The 17092-nt window shown below is 39.8% G+C and overlaps 1 protein-coding gene across 1 annotated transcript in view; it reads right to left on the bottom strand.

Moving 5' to 3' along the window:
* SLC9C2 (solute carrier family 9 member C2 (putative)) overlaps positions 1–17092 on the bottom strand; it is a 149714-nt gene that overhangs the window by 26930 nt on the left and 105692 nt on the right. Inside the window, exons 23-24 of the mRNA XM_060296233.1 lie at positions 13181–13232; positions 1563–1711 (exon numbers count right to left, since the gene is read on the bottom strand). Of these exons, the coding sequence (XP_060152216.1) occupies positions 1563–1711; positions 13181–13232 (201 nt within the window). The remainder of the gene's footprint in view (positions 1–1562; positions 1712–13180; positions 13233–17092) is intronic.

Raw genomic sequence — 17092 nt, 5'->3', positions numbered from 1 at the left:
GGACTTTTCAAGACCCCATGGCATGTAGTAGGTGTTCAACAAATATTTACTCAGCTAAACTGGCTAGATTTACCTAGCTCTTTATGACCTGGGATTGATAATTATATCTCTTTAGCTGACAATTAGGCAGTTGGTAGGCATTCAATAAATAACTGTTGAATGATTGATTTACCCATTACCTTTCTAAATAAACCTATAGGAAAAAATAAGACTCTCTCTTCATAAGGGCTATTATTTATTTATTTTAACTAATGGGTATCAAGCATTCAATTGAATCTTATACAATATCCAAAGTAAGACGGGAACAATATACAAAAATACAAAACACAATGTGCACAGAGGTGTAACTTGAAGAATACTGTAAAGCGGTCTTTTTCACCCTTTTGACAGACACTAAGGAGAAATCATATTACCCATTTAGTCCTGTGCCATGACCTTATAGAGACTAATGAGGTAGAGCTATGACAGGGAAAGCTGGCCGGTCCCACGCCCACTTCCCTTCTGGGGCCATGGAGAGGGACTATGTGCAGGAAATATCCAGAAGCACAGTCCATGTGGCCTGTGGCTGAAAGGGACCAGTGACAAGGAAAAGCATTGACACCCAGGAGCAGCTTATTCTTGGGAATACACAGGCAGAATGTGGGACCAGAACTTCCATTTTTCTTCTCTATGCTAGGAGGCCAATAGACCCTTGTACAGAATAGAAAAAAACTTTCCTATTTTCACAATTTGCAGTCTAGATGGTAGAAGTGATAGAGTGGTAGGATTAAACATTAGATATTTTTTCCTCTGTCTTATGTTCCGAATTTTTTTTTGCAAATTTATAATTCTTCAAAAGTCCATTTATCAGCTAACCACTTAGGGTGTCTTCCTTGTTCCTCTCAGAACTGTTCCCTCCCTGATCTTCAACAACACACACACACACACACACACACACGATGGTCCCCTCCTGTCTATGTTAACATTAGGAAATTACCACCTCCCTTGCCACAGCTGGTGGGCCTGGGCACTGCATATTCCACCAATGGACAGACAGGCAGAAAAATCTAATGACTTTGTAGAGGGAGCCAAAAGAAGATTCCACAGAGGGGCAACCCTGATAAGAAATGGAGAATCTGAAAGCTTTCTAGGTCATTGTTCAAGTCCCTTCCCGAGGCCTGGCCATGTGGTCTGGCTACCATGGGATCTGTAAAGTGCTCTGTGTCCTTATAATAAATCCTCCAACTCCATTTCTTTGCTAAACCTAGCTCAGATTGGTTCTGTTACTTGCAACCAAGTGGTTTTGACATGGAGTGAACCAGGTAGTGCTGGCACTAGTTTCCATTGGCATTAACAAAGACTTAGGCAATTATAAAGTTTACAACTGTCATGACTCACCCTTTTCCCAATCTCCCTCACTAATTACACTCTGCTAGAGTAGCACTGCAGGCTTGAGTGCTCGGCTTATGGAATCCAGCAATATGGAAAATTGCTTTCTTACCTTCTTACCTTTTACCTATTACCTTTTACTTTTTTACCTTTTACCTATTACTTATTACCTTTTACCTTATTACCGTTCTTACCTTATTCATCTCAATGCCCTCATGTTTATCAATAATGCCTCTTGACCAAAGGAAGGTGAGGCTTTTCAGAGCTTTAGCAATCACGTTCCGGATTGCCTGCTTAGTCTTCAAAGCAATGACAACATCACGACCCTCATGCTCTATGAGTCCTGAAGCAAATAAAATTATCAGTAAGCAAACAATTCAATAACCACAATAATAACAAATATTTGCATAATAGTTTATAATTTCCAAAGTATTTACACAATATCCTTTCATTCCCGTCTCATATAGAACTTGTGAGACCAGTAGGACTAAAGTTATTTTCATCTTTATTTTACAGATGAGAGAATTGAAAAAAGGCTTCCTTCACCAGCTAAGAGAAAATCACTCCATCTTATTCCCATGGCATCTCCTACATATCTACATTATGAACTCATTACATTGTAATATTATTACTTTTTCTTATTTGTCTCATCCTCCATATTATATAATTTTTGGTGGGTGGATGAACAAATGACTGAATAAAAGTGCCGCTGGACTTTCGCTGGTGGGTCTTTCTGAGATCAAATCTCATATTCTTCCTCTTTAACAAGCATGAGAAATCAAGGGATTGACTGGGAGTCAAGGCTTAAACTGCATCTGTTTCATCCTTGTAATCCTAACCTTGAGCACAACACCTGACATCTGGAAGGTACTCAATCATTTTTTAACTGAATGAGCTGAGCAGTGAAATGAAGGACAGCATGGTGGAGAACATAGGTTTTAGTGTCTGATACACCTGGGCTTGAGATCTAGCTCACCACTTACCAGCCATAGGACCTCAGGGGAGTTAACCTTTCTAAGGCTCAGTTTCATTATCTATAAAATGAAGATGATAATAGTATTTGCCTCATGGAGCAATTATATGGATTAAATGAAATAATGCATATAAAGCCCTTAACACAATTCCTGATATAATTAGCATTCAGTAATAGGTTGCAGTAACCACACAGGAACAGGCACTCCCTTTCACATGACTGAATCAAGAAAACTTCGTAATATTCCATAGTGATCTAAAACATAAGACAGCGACTCCTAGGCCTCTAATCTTTAAAAGCACGGAAATAAAAATCTGCTTAATACATAGATGGAAAAAATGGGTCCTGGATTTTCTGAAACACTGCCAAAATATTCTGACCTATTGTCTCCAAACTTACAATTTCGTTCATTAGACCATGTTCTTTCAGTTTTGATGTGAAAAGTATGTATGATCCTCATAAATCCATATGGCGTCTTACAGTGTGGTTATGAATACAAAGTGGTTTTGCTTTATTTCTTTTATATTAACGTCCATTTGTTAGGACGTTACCATATGCCAGGCTCTCTACTAGATACTTTTGCACACACTGAGAGCTTGGCCCACAGCCCCCATATGAGAAAAACACACCCGAGAAGTTTTGTATAAAATCCTAGGACTCCCCTGTAGGTTTCAACTCCAGCAGAGTGACTGTAGATGCTCAAGAAATGATACCCCTTGCAGCTCCACATTCCTTTGCAAAGTAAAGCAAAACAAAAACAACACCCTCTGTCAAAGGTAATCTTCATGTGTCTTTTTCTTACAACCTTAAGGCAGGGGTCCCCAACCCCTGGGCCATGGAACAGCACCAATCCGTGGCCTGTTAGGAACCAGGCCACACAGCAGGAGGTGAGCGGCGGGCGAGCGATCAAAGCTTCATCTACATTTACAGCCATTCCCCATCACTTGCATTACCGCCTGAGCTCCACCTCCTGTCAGATCAGTAGTGGCATTAGACTCTCATACAAGTGTGAACCCTACTGTGAACAACACATGCAACGGATCTAGGTTGCGTGCTTCTTATGAGAATCCAATGCCTGATGATCTGAGGTGGAGCTGAGGCGGTGATGCTAGTGCTGGGGAGCGGCTGCAAATACAGATTATCATTAGCAGAGAGGTTTGACTGCACAGAGACCATAAAAAATCAACTGCTTGCAGACTCAAATCAAAACCCTATCAGTGAGTGGAAAGTGACAATTAAGCTGCATCTGGTGGCAGGCTTTAAGTCAGAATCCGACAGTTATTTTAGGCCATGCATGGCCCACCCGTTATTTTATTTTATTTCTTTTACCCATTATTTTATTCTCCACCTCCATCCGCACCTCTTTCCCGCACTCCACACTTGTCTCAATCACAGTTTTGGTAAGCCCACAAGCTAACCCTAGCCAAAATGAGTAAAAAACAAGCATCACTGGAGGGCTTCTTTGAAAACGGGTAAAGACCTGATGATGATACAGCAGAAGACTCTAAGACTGTCAACAAAAAGAAAGCTGCATTTAAAAGAAAATACTGGGGGTGGGGGTGGGGGTGGGGGGCAGAGTCAAGATGGCAGCATGGGAGGACACAGAGTTCATGTCGCCCCACAACTAGGATGCCTGCTGGACACTGGTGGGGGAACTCGACGCCCAAGGAGGCGGGAGGAACCCCTGAGTGACTGGATAGGATGTGGGGGTAGTGAGGGGGAAGGAGAAGTGGAGGCCGGACAGGACCAGCACTGCTGAGGGGTGGCTGGGAGAGAGGAAGGGTTCCCATGCCTGCAGGGACCCTCAGGGATGCAGAGGATAGAGGGAACCACACCTAGTGTTTTCCCTACCCAATCGGCCCGCAAGAAGCCTGCTGGGCTTCCAGGCTGAGTCCTTCACCCTCTAAGGCCCCCTCTGAAAGACGTTGGTCCTGGGCGGGGGGGTGGCGGGACCAAAAGGAGAAGCGGACAGGGAGGGGCCCTCCGGGATTGGAGGATCAGGGGAAGTACCATGGGCGTTTTCCCCACGCGATCGGGCCCCCGGGAAGCCTGCTCCTGGGCCTGATCGTCCACCTCCAAGGCTCCCTCCAGCTGCGGGGGTCCTAGGGGCATGGGGTGGGGGCCAGAAGAAGAGAGGCCAATGGGAAGGGACCCTCTGGGATCAGAGTTGGGGGGAACATGCCTAGCGTTTCCCCCACCCACTGGTGCCCAGGGAGCCTGCTGTGGTCCTGGACCTGGTCCCCTGCCCACTCCTGGGCCCCTCCTGCCACATTGAGCCTAACCCTCACCTCCCACCCCTCAGGGCCTTTTCAGGCGCTGTGGGACCTAAGCATAGGCCCCGCCAACTGCCTAAACCCTGCTCCTGCCTAAGCCCCACCCACAACAGCCAAGACCTTGTCCCTTTTTCTCCTCTTTTTCACTATTGTGATTCTGTTTCACCTTCCAGTTGTATTCAGTATTTTTATTTTTTTATTTAAAAAGATATTTTTATTTTTTTATATTTTTACTTTTTCTAACATATCTGTTAGTTTTCTATATATATTTTTATTTATAAAAATACATGGAGAAATTTATATTTTTTATTTTTATATTTTTATTTTTTCTAACATATATATATTTTTTTCTAACATATCTGTATTTTATCTATATTTCTATTTTTCCTAACATATCTGTTAGTTTTCTAATCTTATTTTCTGTTTTACTCTTTGATATTGTTCTGCTCCTTTTTTTTTTCTTTTCCTGCTCTGCAAGGCTTGCAGGATCTTGATTCACGAGCCAGGGGTCAGGCCTGAGCTCCTGCAGTGGGAACTCTGAGTCCAAACAATGGGACTAACACAGAACCTCAGACCCCAGGGAATATTCATCAGAGTGAGGTCTCCTGGAGGTTCTCATCTTGGCAATAAGACCCAGCTCTACCTAACAGCCTACAAACTCCAGTGTTGGAAGCCTCAGGCCAAACAACCAGTAAGACAGGAACAAAATCCCACCCATCAGAAAAAAAACAATGAGATGACAAAAATATATGTCACAGATGAAGGACCAAGGTAAAAACCAACAAGACCAAATAAATGAAGAGGAAATAGGCAATCTACCTGAAAAAGAATTCAGAGTAATGATAGTAAAGATGATCTAAAACCTTGGAAATAGAATGGAGGCACAGATCGAGAAAATAAGAGAACTGTTTAACAAAGATCTAGAAGAACTAAAGAACAAACAGAGATGAACAACATAATAATTGAAATGAAAAATACACTAGAGGGAATCAAGAGCAGAAAAAATGAGGCAGAAGAGTGAATAAGTGAGCTGGAAGACAGAATGGTGGAAATAACTGCTGAGGAGCAGAATAAAGAAAAAGTAATGAAAAGAACTGAAGACAATCACAGAGACCTCTGGGACAACACTAAATGCACCAACATTCAAATTATAGGGGTCCCAGAAGAAGAATAGAAAAAGAAAGAGTCTGAGAAAATATTTGAAGAGATTATAGGTGAAAACTTCCCAAACATGGGAAAGGAAATAGTCACCCAAGTCCACGAAGTGCAGAGAGTCCCATACAGGATAAACCCTAAAAAAAACACACCAAGACACATATTAATCAAACTAACAAAAATTAAACTCAAAGAAAAAATATTAAGAGCAGCAAGAGAAAAACCAAAAATAATATACAAAAGAATCCCCATAAGGTTATCAGCTGATTTTTCAGCAGACACTCTGCAGGCCAGAAGGGAGTGGCAGGATATACTAAAAGTGAAGAAAGAGAAAAACCTACAACCAAGATTACTCTACCCAGCAAGGATCTGATTCAGATTCGATGGAGAAATCAAAAGCTTTACAGACAAGACAAATCAAAAGCTAAGAGAATTCAGCACCACCAAACCAGCTTTACAACAAATGCTAAAGAAACTTCTCTAGGTGGGAAACACAAGAGAAGAAAATGACCCACAAAAAAACCCCATAACAATTAAGAAAATGGTGATAGGAACATACATATCGATAATAAACTTGAATGTAAATGGATTAAATGCTCCAACCAAAAGACACAGGCTCGCTAAATGGATACAAAAACATGACCCATATATATGTTGTCTATAAGAAACCCACTTCAGACCTAGGGACACATACAGACTCAAAGTGAAGGCATGGAAAAAGATATTCCATGCAAATGGAAATCAAAAGAAAGCTGGAGTAGCAATACTCATATCAGATAAAATAGACTTTAAAATAAAGACTGTTACAAGAGATAAGGAAGGACATTACATAATGATCAAGGGATCAATCCAAGACGAAGATATAACAATTATAAATATTTACGCACCCAACACAGGAGCACCTCAATACATAAGGCAAATGCTAACAGCCATAAAAGGGGAAATCGACGGTAACACAATAATAGTAGGGGACTTTAACACCTCACTTACACCAATGGACAGACCATCCAAACAGAAAATAAATAAGGAAACACAAGCTTTAAATGACACAACAGACCAGAAAGATTTAACTGATATTTATATGACATTCCACCTGAAAGTGGCAGAATACACTTTCTTCTCAAGTGCACAAGCACTTGTTTCTTCTAAAGCATTGTTTCTTTCTTTTTTTAAAAACAGATCTTTATTGGAGTATAATTGCTTCACAACACTGTGTTAGTTTCTGTTGTACAACAAAGTGAATCAGCCATATGCATACACATATCCCCATATCCTCTCCCTCTTGAGCCTCCCTCCCACCCTCCCTGCCCTACCTCTCTAGGTCATCGGAAAGCATTGAGCTGATCTCCCTATACTACGCTGCTTCCCACTAGCTAATTATTTTACACTCGGTATTGTATATATGTCAATATGAAGCATCTTTTCTTACCACAATGCTATGAGATTAGAAATCAATTACAGGAAGAAAAACCTGTAAAAAACACAAATATATGGAGGCTAAACATGCAATACTACATAACCAAGAGATCACAGAAGAAATTAAAAAATACACAGAAACAAATGACAATGAAAACAGGACCACCCAAAACCTATGGGATGCAGCAAAAGCAGTTCTAAGAGGGAAGTTTATAGCAATTCAATCTCACCTCAAGAAACAAGAAAAATCTCAAATAAAAAATCTAACCTTACACCTAAAGGAACTAGAGAAAGAAGAACAAACAAAACCCAAAGTTAGTAGATGGAAAGAAACCATAAAGATCAGAGCAGAAATAAATGAAATAGAAATGAAGAAAACAATAGCAAAGATCAATAAAACTGAAAGTTGGATCTTTGAGAAGATAAACAAAACTGATAAACCTTTAGCCAGACTCATCAGGAAAAAAAGGGAGTGGATGCAAATCAATAAAATTAGAAATGAAAAAGGAGAAATCACAACTGACACTGCAGAATACAAAGGATTATGAGACTACTACAAACAACTATATGCCAATAAAATGGACAACCATGAAGAAATGGAAAAATTCTTGGAAAGGTACAATTTTCCAAGACTGAACCAGGAAGAATTAGAAAATATAAACAGACTTATCACAAGTAAAGAAATTGAAACTGTAATTAAAAATATTCCAACAAACAAAAGTCCAGGACCAGATGGCTTCACAGGCGAATTCTATCGAACATTTAGAGAAGAGCTAACACCTATCCTTCTCAAACTCTTCCAAAAGACTGCAGAGGGAGGAACACTCTCAAATTCGTTCTACAAGGCCACCAACACCCTGATACCAAAACCAAACAAAGATATCACAAAAAAAGAAAATTGGAGACCAATATCACTGATGAACATAGATGCAAAAATCCAGAACAAAATACTAGCAAACAGAATCCAACAACACATTAAAAGGATCACACACCATGATCAAGTGGGATTTATCCCAGAGATGCAAGGATTCTTCAATATATGCAAATCAATCAATGCGATACATCATACTAACAAATTAAGGAATAAAAACCATATGATCATCTCAACAGAGGCAGAAAAAGATTTTGCCAAAATTCAACACCAATTTATGATAAAACTCTCTAGAAAATGGGCATAGAGGTAACCTACCTCAACATAATAAAGGCCATGTACAACAAACCCAGAGCAAACATTCTCAATGGTGAAAAACTGAAAGCATTTCCTCTAAGATCAGGAAGAAGACAAGGATGTCCACTCTCACCACTCTTCAACATAGTTTTGGAAGTCCTAGCCATGGCAATCAGAGAAGAAAAAGAAATAAAAGGAATACAAATTGGAAAAGAAATAGTAAAACTGTCACTGCTTGCAGATGACAAGATACTACACATAGATAATCCTAAAGATGTCACCAGAAAACTATTAGAACTAATCAGTGAATTTGGTAAGGTTGCAGGATACAAAATTAATGCACAGAAATCTCTGGCATTCCTATACACTAACAACAAAAAATCTGAAAGAGAAATTAAGGAAACACTCCCATTTACTATTGCAACAAAAAGAATAAAATACCTAGGAATAAACCTACCTAAGCAGGCAAAAGACTTGTACTCAGAAAATTACAAAACACTGATGAAAGAAAACAACAATGACATAAACAGATAGAGAAATACACCATGTTCTCGGATTGGAAAAATCAATATTGTGAAGACGACTATATTACTGAAAGAAATCTACAGATTCAATGCAATCCCTATCAAACTATCAATGGCATTCTTCACAGAATTAGAACAAAAAATTGTACAGTTTATATGGAAACACAAAAGACCCCGAAGAGCCAAAGTAATCTTGAGAAGGAAAAACGCAGCTGGAGGAATCAGGCTCCTCGACTTCAGACTATACTACAAAGCTACAGCAATCAAGACAGTATGGTACTGGCACAAAAACAGAAATATGTATCAGTGGTACAGGACAGAAAGTCCAGAGATAAACCCACACATCTATGGTCGCCTAATTTATGACAAAGGAGGCAAGGACATACAATGGAGAAAACACAGCCTCTTCAATAAGTGATGCTGGGAAAACTGGACAGCTACATGTAAAAGAATGAAATTAGAACACTCCCCACCACCATACCCAAAAATAAACTCAAAATCGATTAAAGACCTAAATGTAAGACTGGACACTATAAAACTCTTAGAGGAAAACATAGGAAAAACATTTTTTGAGATAAACCACAGCAAGATCTTTTTTGATCCACCTCCTAGAGTAGTGAAAATAAAAACCAAAATAAACAAGTGGGACCTAATTAAACTTAAAAGCTTTTGCACAGCAAAGGAAGCCATAAACAAGATGAAAAGACAACCCTCAGAATGGGAGAAAATATTTGCAAACGAAGCAACGTCACAAAGGATTCATCTCCAAAATATACAAAGAGCTCATGGAGCTCAATATCAAAAAAACAAACAATTCAACTAAAAACAGGGTGGAAGACCTAAATAGACATTTCTCCAAAGAAGACATACAGATGGCCAAGAGGCACATGAAAAGATCTCAACATCACTAATTATTAGAGAAAGGCAAATTAAAACTACAATGAAGTATCACCTCACACCAGTCAAAATGGCCATCATCAAAAAATCTACACACAATAAATGCTGGAGACGGTGTGGAGAAAAGGGAACCCTTTTGCACTGTTGGTGGGAAAGTAAATTGATACAGCCACTGTGGAGAGCAGTATGCAGGTTCCTTAAAAAACTATATATAGAACTACCATATGACCCAGCAATCCCACTACTGGGCATATACCCTGAGAACACCATAATTCAAAATGACACATGGGGGCTTCCTTGGTGGCACAGTGGTTAAGAATCCACCTGCCAATGCAGGGGACAAGGGTTCAAGTCCTGGTCTGGGAAGATCCGACATGCCGCAGAGCAACTAAGCCTGTACGCCATAACTCCTGAGCCTGTGCTCTGGAGCCCATGTGCCCCAACTACTGAATCCCATGTGCCACAACTACTGAATCCCGCGTGCCACAACTACTGAAGCCTGCACACCTAGAGCCCATGCTCTGCAACAAGAGAAGCCACCACAATGAGAAACCCGCGCACCGCAACGAAAAGCCCCCACTCATCGCAACTAGAGAAGAGACTGCATGCAGCAACAAAGACTCAACACAGCCAAAAATAAATAAATTTAAATAAAATTTTTTTAAAAAAGGACACATGTACCCCAATGTTCATTGCAGCACTATTTATAATAGCCAGGACATGGAAACAACCTAAATGTCCAACAACAAATGAATGAATAAAGAAGATGCAGTACATATATACAATGGAATATTACACAGCCATAAAAAGGAATGAAATTGGGTCATTTGTAGAGATGTGGATGGACCTAGAGTCTGTCATACAGAGTGAAGTAAGCCAGAAAGAGAAAAACAAATATTGTATAGTAACGCATATATGTGGATTCTAGAAAAATGGTACAGATGAACCTATTTGCAGTGCAGGAATATAGATGTAGATGTAGAGAACAGACATATGGACACGGGGGTGGGGAAGGGGAGGGTGGGATGAATTGGGAGATTAGGTTTGACATAAACACACTACCATGGGTAAAATAGATTGCTAGTGGGAACCTGCTGTATAGTACAGGGAGCTCAGCTCGGTGCTCTGTGATGACCTAGATGGGTGGAATGGGGGCAGTGGGAGGGGGACCAAGAGGGAGGGGATATAGGTATACATATAGCTGATTCACTTCATTGTTACAGCAGAAACTAACATCACATTGTAAAGCGATTATACTCCAATAAAAATTTAAAAATTAAAAAAAAAAGAAAGAAAATACCAAGAGTCTTACTTATAGGTTCATTGCAACAGGTGATTCACATTCTCCAAGCCCACTTTGTATAATATGTGGTGACCTGCTATCCAATGAAACTATGAAACCTTCAAAACTGCTTTGCCACATGGAGACCAAGCATGCTGCATTAAAAGACAAGCCTTTGGAGTTTTCAAAAGAGAAAAGTGTGAACACGAAGAACAGAAGCAATTATTGAAGGCCACCATTTCATCAAATGTGTCTGCACTGAGAGCATCATTCTTAGTGGCTAACTGCATTGCTAAACCTAAGAAGCCCTTTACTATTGGTGAAGAGTTGATCCTGCCTGCTGCTAAGGACATTTGTCATGAACTTTTAGGAGAGGCTGCAGTTCAAAAGGTGACACGTGTTCCTCTTTCGGCTAGCACCATAACTAGATGAATTGGTGAAACAGCAGAGGTTAGTGAGGCACAACTGTTCGAGAGGATTAATGAGTCACCGTGGTACGCAATCCAGGTTGACGAGTCTACTGATGTTGACATCAAGGCAACAATGCTTGTCTTTGTGCGATATATATTTCATGTGCATGAGGATATGTTATGTGTACTTTTGCTGCCAACCAACACCACAGCTGCAGAACTATTCAAGTCTCTGAATGATTACATAACAGGAAAACTGAATTGGTCATTTTGTGTCAGTATATGCACGGATGGAACAGCTGCCATGACTAGACATCTTTCTGGTTTCACTACTCGGGTCAAAGAGGTCGCTTCTGAATGTCAGTCTACGCACTGTGTCATCCACAGAGAAATGCTGGCTAGCCGAAAAATGTCACCTGAACTTAACAACGTTTTGCAGGATATGATTAAAATTATCAACTACATTAAAGTACACGTCCTTAACTCACGTCTGTTCGCGCAGCTCTGTGAGGAGATGGACGCAGGGCACACACGTCTTCTCTTATACACAGAAGTGAGATGGCTTCTAAAGGTAGATCACTGGCCAGAGTTTCTGAGTTACAAGAGCCGCTCCAGAGATTTCTTTTAGAAAAACAGTCACCACTGGCAGCATATTTCAGTGACACAGAATGGGTCGCAAAACTTGCTTACTTGTGTGACACATTCAACCTGCTCAACGAACTCAATCTGTCACTTCAGGGGAGAACGACAACTGTGTTCAAGTCGGCAGATAAAGTGGCTGCATTCAAAGCCAAACTGGAATTATGGGGGTGATGAGGGAACACTGGGATTTTTGACATGTTTTAAACATTAGCAGAGATTTTGAAAGAGACTGAGCCAGGGCCTTCTTTCTCCCACCTGGTGTATGATCACCTACCTCAGCTTTCAAAAGAGTTTGAGCATTACTTCCCAACCACAAAAGACCCCCGAACTGGGAAGGAATGGATCTGCGACCCATTTGTGAATAAGCCAGGCGAATCGACTCTGTCCCTGCTAGAAGAGGATCAACTGCTTGAGGTGGCAAATGACAGTGGCCTTAAAAGTACGGTTGAGACAACTTCAAATCTCCATAGGTTCTGGATCAAAGTCAAGGCAGAATACCCTGAGATTGCCACAAAAGCACTGAAAAGCCTGCTTCCATTTCCAACATCCTATCTTTGTGAAGCAGGGTTTTCTGCAGTGACAGCCACCAAAATGAGATTACGGAGTAGACTGGACATAAGCAACACAACGTAATAATAATAGAAATAAAGTGCACAATAAATGTAATGTGCTTGAATCATCCTGAAACCATCCCCCCCACCCACCGTCTGTGGAAAAATTGTTTTCCAAGAAACTGGTCCCTGGTGCCAAAAAGGTTGGGGACCACTGCCTTAGGGAATCTGATCTTGCCACCTTAATACACTTTCTGCACTCTTCATTTTTTCTTTTATGCTTCCATAGCAAATAATAGAACTCCTCTAACTTTCTGCAATTATCTATTGACATGCTCACACTTCCCACCAGTATCTACACTTTATGTACACCTGGCCCATTAAACGGATTCAAAAAATGCTTATTGAACGAATAAATGAATGAGTGAATGATTGAATGAAAGCATGAACTTGTCTTCCTTTGGTTAAATTATGGGATGATAAGGTGTGATTTCAGGAAATTAGATATTCCAACTACTTACCTAGTTCTTTGACAGCATCTCGTTTGTTGGTTTCCAAAATTTCATATAATTTCTGTGAGAAGTTAAAAAAAACATTAATTTCTAATTACACCAAGTGCATTACTGGCTTTAAAACCTGAGAAAAAGAAGTATGGTAGGGGCTTCCCTGGTGGCGCAGTGGTTAAGAACCTGCCTGCCAATGCAGGGGACACAGGTTCAGGCCCTGGTCCAGGAAGATCCCACATGCCACGGAGCAACTAAGCCCGTGCACTGCAACTACTGAGCCTATGCTATAGAGCCTGCAAGCCACAACTACTGAAGCCCGCGCACCTAGAGCCCGTGCTCCACTACAAGAGAAGCCACCGCAATGAGAAGCCTGTGCACCACAACGAAGAGTAGCCCCCGCTCGCCACAACTAGAGAAAGCCCGCGTGCAGCAATGAAGACCCAACGCAGCCAAAAATAAATTAATTAAATAGACAAAATTAAAAAAAAAAAAAGAAGTACGGTAGAAGAAATCTCACTTAGATTAGCGTTTGGGGGAGATATTTAGCTCAAATCTTCCCTCTCTGTCAATTCTGCTGCTTTCCCCAGGCTCACACTCATAGTGCAATGGATGCTGTGTAGTAGCTTACATAACTACTGTGCCTAATATTTCTTAGAAAAGACTAGTGTACACTCCACTGTGCATCAAGGAGAATTCTCATAGATAGCGTGCCACGAGAGGGTGGCCAACAGAGAAGCTGTTTGGGAAGCCAGTCTATCGGGAGTGCAAAAACGAGTGGAATAATGAGAAAATATGGTGTCAAGTAGGTCATGTTTCCTACAGATAACTCCTGACATAACTGAAGAAACAGGTCCACTCTGGGCTAACCCATCTCTGTTCATTCACACAATAGGTATTTGTCCAATTCCCACCATGTCCCAGGCATGGCTCTACATGGAGCTTGCCCTCTAGGTTTGAGTCCTTCTGGAGCTTCCGCTTGGCCACATCAACAGCTCTGGGACTAAACAACTGACAGTTCTCTAGGATGGTCAGGTACAGATGGCTGAAATTCTGCACCCAAATCATGCATGGTATCTTCCTATTTACAAGGAACAACTGATTTGTTATCTAAAGTTTAAGCAGTTAAAGTTAAGTGTGTGTTGTTTTGTTTAGAGAAGTCATATTAATCACTCATTTTGGATATAAGAATGAAGTATACAATTTTTTTTTTTTTTTTTTGGCCACCGCACGTCTTGCAGGATCTTCGTTCCCCGACCAGGGATGGAATCCGTACCCTTGGCAGTGAAAGCACGGAGTCCTAACTACTGGACTGCCAGGGAATTCCCTGAGTATATAATTTTTATTAAATTATTTCTTCTCACTTGATAACACTGAATCAGCAATGTGAAGGTACCAAATTATTAGCCTGCACATGACACCCACATACTGTGCTCCAGCCCTGCTTGCAACAGTTCATAGACAGCAGCTAAGCCCCCTTCATACTACCAGCTCTGTAAAACTGCCACAGAATGACGTTGCATAAGACACCATTAGGAACCGACTCCTGCCCACAAAGAGAAAATAACCATGAAAGCCTAGACATACATGCGACTTCTCTAAAGGTGAGCTGCCACTGGCCAGGTTCTTGAACCGTGTCACTTTCAGAATAAACACCAGTCTGATATCTAAACACATCTCAATAAGACATTTAAATGTTTACTGAAGTCTCCTTTAAAAATGCCAAAGGGGAATTCTTTTCATGTCTTACACTTCCTGGCAAATCTCTGCCCCCAAATCGCTATGCCTTCACCCAAACTCCTCAAAGCACATTCTTAACTTACCCCACTGGCTCTTGTTTTTCTTCTCTCCTCTTCCTGTTTCTGAAATATTTTCTCCTGTGAATAGCTTTATGTTCTTTCTAATAGAGATCAACCTAAACTTTCAGTAGTTCTTTTAATTTTCTTCTCCAATATTCTAAGTAAATCAACAGGATGGAATTCTGTTGCACATTAATATTTGATCCAATAATCAATACTCCTGTGATAAATCTAGATAGTATTTCTCTATCCAGTCTATAAGGATATCATATAAGATGTCAGATGCCTTCCTAAAATTCAGGTATACTCTTCCTATAGTGGTACCTGATTATAAAAAAGAAATCTTAAATGCTAAAGATATTTAACAATATATCTTTTATGTATTTTAGAAATGAAAAATTAAAACATTAAATTAGGTGTCTTCACAGCCTCTCCCTCTCCTGAATTTGATAAAGAAAGAGGCTCTCTTTCTTGGCTGAGAACCTGAGGCAACCAACAGTCATCACAAAAAATAGGCATAACAACTGGAAGACATAACCCCCAGCGCACCCTGATTTTGTTTTTACGCACACAATTATAAGATCTAGGGCTTCAGTAATTAGGATTTAAATTCATTCTTGGATTAAAACTCAGGAGTCTCACTTGGGCTGAGAAAACACCCTTTAGCTATTGCTACTACTCAATTTAGATTTTCATCTACATATATGAAAATATAACCCCAAATCACCAAACACTGGGTGGAAAAACTGAATGAAAGATAAGAACCAAACACAACAAATAGAAGAATGAACCTCAAAGAAGCAGAATTGATACAGGAAACAGAAATTCTTAAAATAAAGAGGTTCAAGAGAATATCACATTCTTTTAAAAACAAAAAAGAAACAGTTACTATGAAAAAGAAGCAATCAAAGTTCTTGATTGCTTGACAAAAAGTATTTGCCAAAAACAAAGTTAACAGATGGACTGAATAACAGAATAGACACAGCTAAAGACTGACTTAGGAACCTGGAAAATCACACTGGGGGTTCTCAATACAAAGAGGAAAGAGTTGAAAGTTATGAGGAAAGTTGAAAGAGGGACTCAACACAGATATTCAAAACTCTTTAAAAGAGTGCCAAAAGGAGAAAATAGAAACCACAGAGGGGAGAAAATAATCAAATAAGTAATGGAAGGAGGATGGTAATCTTCAGATTATAAAGGCTCCACCATGTGCTGAATGGGACAAATTTAAAATAAAAATCACACGTAGACATATCTTGGTGAAATTTCAGAACTCCAAGGATAAAAAGAAAATCCCAAAGACTTTAAAGAATGAGGGAAAAAGTCACCTACAAAAGCAAAAGTAAAATCAGTCTTGTATCAGCAATGCTGAAGACAGAGGGGCAATGACTTCAGGAAAATGGTTTTGGAGAGTCAAACTATTAAAATCAAAATCAAAACAAAAACAATTTTGGACTTAGGGAAAATTTTTTGTACGTATGGAAAAAATTTCTTATGGACATAATCCAGCATAATAGAAAGGAAAGTAAAAAGGGAGCTCACATGAGACTCCAGAAAGAGTGGCTGAGGAATATAACCTAAAGGAAGAGAAGGAAGGTATTGTTAAAAAAAATTAATTCATTTGCTGTTTCATAGAGAAGGGTCTCCTTCAAGTACAAAAGGTTTAATGACATAGCATCCTATTTCCTTTGTTATGGATTCAATCAAATGATAGGTTCTAGAGTGAATAACATTTATACAATCATAATATTTATATAATCATAAAGTAGAGGTTGTTTTTTGGTTTTCCATGTATAGAGTAATTTACTGAAAAGAATGAAGACAATTATACTTACAGCATAGAAGGTAAATGTTATAAACCGTCTGCCTGTAAAAATAATAGCTCCAAAAATTTAAGAGAGAAAAAGAAAAGGTTAAAGGAGATGAATGTTTAATCTCCTTATATTGCACAGCAAAGAGTAAATAAAGGCTGTTTAGAAATAATAAATCAAGAATTAGATCCAGCAGAGGGCAGACAGCAGAAGCAAGAAGAACAACAAACCTGCAGCCTGTGGAACAAAAACCACATTCACAGAAACATAGACAAGATGAAAAGGCAGAGGGCTATGTACCACATGAAAGAACAAGATAA

Source organism: Globicephala melas, chromosome 1 (genome assembly GCF_963455315.2).
Source record: "Globicephala melas chromosome 1, mGloMel1.2, whole genome shotgun sequence".
Classification (NCBI taxonomy): domain Eukaryota; kingdom Metazoa; phylum Chordata; class Mammalia; order Artiodactyla; family Delphinidae; genus Globicephala; species Globicephala melas.
The sequence above is the reverse complement of the archived record's forward strand: the minus strand, read 5'-3'. Positions and strand labels throughout refer to the sequence as shown.